This window comes from Trachurus trachurus, assembly GCF_905171665.1.
Source record: "Trachurus trachurus genome assembly, chromosome: 24".
NCBI classification, from domain to species: Eukaryota; Metazoa; Chordata; class Actinopteri; order Carangiformes; family Carangidae; genus Trachurus; species Trachurus trachurus.
Genome location: NC_139910.1, coordinates 12,819,208 through 12,825,207, shown reverse-complemented (window position 1 = coordinate 12,825,207; position 6,000 = coordinate 12,819,208). Strand labels below are relative to the sequence as shown.

General features: G+C 42.9%; 1 protein-coding gene across 2 annotated transcripts in view; it reads left to right on the top strand.

Annotated features, from left to right (window-relative positions):
* Positions 1 to 531: 531 nt before the first annotated feature.
* The window catches only part of ppp2r5a (protein phosphatase 2, regulatory subunit B', alpha isoform), a 46,735-nt gene continuing 41,266 nt past the window's right edge, over positions 532 to 6,000 (top strand). For both annotated transcript variants that reach the window (XM_084000579.1, XM_084000580.1), the window contains exon 1: positions 532 to 1,716. In XM_084000579.1, coding sequence (XP_083856705.1) covers positions 1,569 to 1,716 — 148 coding nt within the window. In that variant the 5' untranslated portion in view covers positions 532 to 1,568. The remainder of the gene's footprint in view (positions 1,717 to 6,000) is intronic.

Sequence of the window (6,000 nt, the reverse complement as noted above, 5' to 3'; positions counted from 1 at the left end):
TGCATGAAGTCCACACCGAGGTCCACACCGAGCTCCACTTTATGTTTATAAATTTTGAGTTCCAAAATGGTTTAGCTGATGGAGTTGTTATTTCTTTGCAGAGTCTCATTATATTTCTATTGGTGCATTTATTGTCTGTTAAATTTATACCATCTAACATTAAATTAGTTATAGAGATTACATTTGCCTGTGGTCTACTATTTCCTCGCAATTACATCAACAAACCAGCATCAAATATTATAGCAAAAAATCTTTAGGAGTAATTGGAAATGCACTTTTAACTTACTACCACTGCCACTCCTCATTCAGCAGCAGCAGCAGCCACAACGTCACGTATTTGTTTTCACATGTCACATGTTCAGGGCCCCGCGATATCTGCCCGCTGATTGGCTGAAAAAGTTTCTAGGTTTTTAATTCTCGCCCTCTGATTGGCCGTCGCGGCTGTCGCTCCGTGACGTAGGACTGTCAAGCTCCTGCAGTCCACCAAACAAACCGCCGGGTCAGGCACAAGACAGCACAGCACAGCGGCGAGCGACGGTCGGAGCGGTGCGGTGGTGCTGGGAGTGTTTTATGGCTGCCTACTCAGCACGACACCTAGTAGTTTGTTGCATTTGACAACAACTCGGTCTTTTTTCTTATTTTTTTTTGTTTTAAGAAGGCCGTAAAACTGGCGCTCCGTTTTTTTCCGTCGAGGACTGCAGCTAAGACAAAGTAACTCGGGCTAACTTTTCGTTTGCTAAATGAGACTCAACCGTCGAGCGAGAATGAACTTATAGTTCTTAAAAAAAAATACACGGAGCGGAAGTCTAACTACGATTAAAAAAAAAACAGCGTTTGAACACCTGGACACGGCGTTTTCTACGGAGAATTACATCGATTTCACTGTTGCTGCTGTGGTAACTTTTCTCCCCGTCTCGATCGGCAGCGGTTCAAACTGTTGTTGTCGTAGCAGCGACACATTAACGTCGGCTAATTTTTTTAAGCTAGCTAGCTAGGGTCGTTAGCTTGCAGCCTAGCAGCAGCAGCAGCAGCAGCAGCAGCAGCACAGTGGTTGTAGTTGGCAGCACTTTACTACTACTTAAACTTTTTGATGACAATGTCTTTCATACGTTTTGCAACAGGTAGACTATTTGCGAACACGATGGTGCAACAAAAGCCGTCGGAAATTTAGGGGAACTTGAGTCGTTTGTTTTTTGCTTTTTTTTTTCTCCGTGTATTGGTTGGACTACGGGCAATGTCGTGAGTTGCACTTAGGCTTGTTTGTTTTTTTTTGGGTTGAAGATTGTCCCCCCAGTCTTTTCAGAAACAAGTTACCCCCCCATCCAACGATGCAGCCTTTGGACACAGTCTAACCTCAGCACCGAAGCACTTCAGTACCGACCTAACATGTTGGATCATACACAGTAACGCAAGGTTTGGATACGAGGCGAGCTTCAAGTGGTGGTGCTGCTGCGTGTTTTTTGTGGAGGACCCCCCCCTATCTCAGTTGACCGAGGGGATACAGTTGCCTGTCTGAAGTCTTCATCTTTTTTTTTTTAAATAGGCCTATATATTTTTTTTGCATCAAAATGTCGGCCATCTCTGCATCCGAGAAAGTGGACGGGTTTACGAGAAAGTCCATGAGGAAGGCCCAGAAACAGAGAAAATCCCAGGGCTCGTCACAGTACCGCACTCAGACCGCTCCGGTTGAGCTTTCACCGCTGCCGCAGCTCAAAGGTACGGTAAGAGGATGAAGGGGTCTGCCGCTTAAAATAGGCTTGCTGGCTGGCTGGCTGTCATGACCAGTGTGTGTTGTGTGCTACGCTAAATCAGCAGCAATTACAATTCAGCCCAGTGAAAGCAGCAATTTATGCAATTTTTTCTCCACCCCTGCATGCACACAACAGCGTGCATTAGCCCAAAACCAACCATGTTTTCAAACCTGCTGGCCAAAGGGGAATGCACTGCTGCAAAGAGTTGTGTGTGTGTGTACTGTACACATCTGCAAACATTTCACTCTCAGTTAGGTTACATGCTTGTTTTCATCTGAACAAGCAGCTTGGAAGAATTGACCAAAAGGGAATTTGGGAGGAAAAAAATTGTCACAACTGTCTGCCAAAGTGGAGTACATCCGTTGTATGTTCAGTTAACAGGTTCTGTTTGCTTTGCTTACATTAGTGTGGTTCTGTGACTCTCTTCCAAGTTACAAGGTGTTTTTTTTTAATCTCTCACCAGACTCAGAATAGCCTCACATGAGCAGCTGGGATTGAATTGACATGCACAGACACATCCATAGTGTGATGTTGGAGTGAGTTCAGTGAGATTTAATGCTTTTTTGCATCAAGGTGTTGTGGAGGTGGGATGCATCTCTCTGCCCAGTGATATCTTCAGGGTTGTGTGGTGCTCACACTTTAGTCCCAACCTGTAGTCGACACCGGTGTGTATGACACGACAAGGCAACAGATTGGTCTGCCTGTGCTTTCCTCTTGTATATTAATTCTGCTTGGGAGTGTTGAAAGTGAGGACGACATTGAGCAAGTTGAGGGAAGGCTCGGTAATCTTTTCTCTGTGGCTTGACAAGTTTATATTTTATGACGCTGCAAATCACTCTCAGTGAAAACATGCTGACGTATAACTCAAGCCCTGTGCCAGAGGCAGGGTTGCTGGAACATCTCAACAAAGAAGCACGTACAATGCAGACTTAACTCGTTCCCATTCAGTCTGACACGATAGCCAAATAATCCAAACAAGTGCAGGAACAAGAACATGTAACCTGCAGGTGAAAAGGTGCTTGATCCAAACCCGACACCCAAATTTACTCACAATACAACATTTCATAAGACTGAACCACACCTGGCAAGAGTTATCACTATGCACCTGAGGAAATTAGAATTAAAAATCCAGGTAGATAGTTTTTGTTTGGATTTTGTTTGTTCAGATATGTACGCGGCTCTATCATGTCAGTGACAACAAGAAGTACTAAGCTAATAGTGCATCAGAAATGCTGTGTATCAAGTGACACATGGGATAATATGGGTCTCCCCTATTAGGTGTAGGAGAGGCTGTTGTCAGTAGATGCAGTCTGCTGTTATGTGGAGGTAGGCATGTGGGTGGAGGTCTGGTATGTCATGTGACCCATCATGGCGTCAGCTCCTTACCTGTCAGTTGTAACGCTGCGCTGCCCCTCCTAAAGGGGGAATGACTCACTCACATATTTGTTGAGTTGTGTCGATTGCCTGGTATTTTCCTCAACTGCAAATGACACATATACACACATTTTTACAGTCAGTGTTTTCTGCTAGTTGGACATCTATTTCCCTGGTGTAGGCTATAGTTTATGCTCTGATGATGAAATTCATACTTTCAGTACGTGATACCAGTAAAGTTTTGGTTTGGAAACTGCACCGACAAGAACTCGCAACTGAAATGAAAGCACAACAAACTTGGCCCAAACAATACTCTGTTAAACACAAAACTATCTCATCTCCATGTGTATTGGTAACATGACAACTCTAAGCATGGAGCAGCTGACTAAGTACCTGTCGGGTGTTTACCTGTAGCCTGCAGTCAAATGTGACACTGCCTAGTTGTCTGCGTACTACTGTGTGTATTTAAGTCCATTCAAAACCATTTCCAGTGTGTACTTAACCACAAGTTATTTGACTGTAGTGCAGCAACCGTCTTGTGTTGTTTACTTTATTATTTTGATATTGATTTAGAGTTTTGGTTGAACTTTAACCTTGTCTACAAATTTATCAAAGATATAATGCACTTGCTTATTGAGTCACAGCATAATGTTGAATAGAGACCGTACTGTGGAGAATTGACAGCCGTGAAAGGCCCTGATCCCAATTCATATTCCTATTTAGCACAATGACACTGTCAAATTGAATTATTGGACTAAAATTTGCTCACATTTATAACACAGACAGGTCTAGACACATTTCAAACAGTGTTGCTGTTATTTGTAAGAGCAGAGGTGAGGTTAGAAACTTGCCTGGTCAAGTAGTTGGAAGTTTTCAACATGATGCAACTCAAAAACAAGCTGCAGTCAAGGTGTGTTGGAAATTTGGTCTTAATTATTTTTATTGTTAATCCTGCAGTGCATAGTATACACCAAGAGCTGAAATAGTGGATATGAGCACTGCACCACAACAACAATACCCAAAATCAACTTAAAACAGTGCTGTTGCACCTGCCTTGTCGTCAAGAGTTAAAGTGGCGGCTAAATTATCCCATTTTCTCCCACTAAAAGCAGGAGGGTGTTTGTGCCTCGACTGGTGTGACTGCTTGTAGTATGGAAATCTCAGAGCTAAAATTTTAACTTCAAATTTGCATTCTCACACTGGATATCTGAGAGTAGAAAGGAGGTTCCACTCTTAAGTCAGTTATGTTAAGTCGGAAAAACACTTGTAATGCTGTGTCATATAATAATTGGTATAATTGGAGTGATTTTGCCGTGACAGCACATGATGTAGCCACATAAAGTGTAGACTTGATGGTGCCAGAGGGAGGGATACTCACTTAAAGTTTGACACACACACATGGGATTGTTATTTTTGTCCTGCGGCAGCAGTGTATCACAGTTGTGAATGATCACCTTTAGGACTTATAGGAACTATGTAAGTCCATTCGCTTTTCTGCAGTTTTGCTAACCCTCCTCCCGGCCATGTGCATTTGTTTACAACAAAGCCGGCGAGAAATCAATCAACAGAGCGGTAGATAACGTTATATATCGTATACGATGTTACAGCGTGTATATTTGTGTAGTTAAATCTGTCATAAACAAGAGATTATGGGTTTTAGGGCGTGTTTGTGTCGTGGTGAACAGAGACGAGATCTGGGACACCGGGACGACGGCCCTGATCTTGCAAAGTTGTTTTTCAGCCAAGAGACGCAATAAGTGACACGCACATGGAAGGCAGAGAGCCTCTGTTCTCCATTGCAACAAGTTAAGCCATTTATTAAACCATAACAATTACTCCAAAGCTGTTTTGTTAAATGTAGCATAGTTAAGCTACAAATCCTGCACAGTTCCTCTTTAAAGTTCAGTTGCAGTGCAGTTGTCCCGAAGGCTGTGGACTCCTGTATTGTCCGGCTAACTCTCTGTGCATCTTCTGCTTCTGGTAGGACGCTGCAGCCTGCTGCGCTCACGATGTTTCCTTCCACATTGTTCGAAAAATCAGATACAAATGGAGTCATTGTACTAAAGTAGGGACAGTTATCTGCGTTGTGTGCGCGTGTTGATTACTCAGTATTACTGTGTTCTCTGATTAGTCACCTATCCACCACTAAGGTTGTCTAGTTAGCACAATACACCTTATTCATGGCCCACCTCTGACAGTGTCAAAGGGTTTTCAATAGTACACGAAGCTCTTAGATGTTCAAACTTTATATTATTCTAAACACCTGTGGAGCCTTTCATTCCATAAATATATAAATAAGTCTTTTTTCTGTCTACATGTGTACTTTACCATGAGGATGTGTTCAGATGTGTTTTGCAGGATCAGTTGCAAGTGTTGGAGCTGATTTAAATTCATTGAATCCTCATGTGTTGTCTCTGTGATGCACTCGTGGTTCACTCGGGGGTTACAAATAGGCCACATGCACAGGTAAAGCTGTGCATACTGAGGTGTACATTTGATACAAAACAAACAAAATGGTGTCATTGTTGGTCTGTGAGTGGGGCCGACATTGTTTGCACCTTATCTGTGGTGTTGTGTTGTCAGCTGATAACACAGTTTTGAGTCCGTTAACAGTTGCCTAAAAGCCAAAAGTGATACGAGTACATGCGACAAACAACGGAAGTCCTTTTTTTTTTAGCATTTATCCAAACATCAGTTCCCCCCAAAATGAGTGTGCATGCTTTACCTGCCTTACTGAAAGTTATAATTTTCAGATTATTAACACTGGTCCTTGCTCCTGGAGTAACTAGACCAGTTCCTAAAAGACAGTAGCCTGCAAAGATGCTTCTTCCCTCCTGCAGTGGAGAGGCTGGAGCGCTTATAGCTCCTGTTGTGT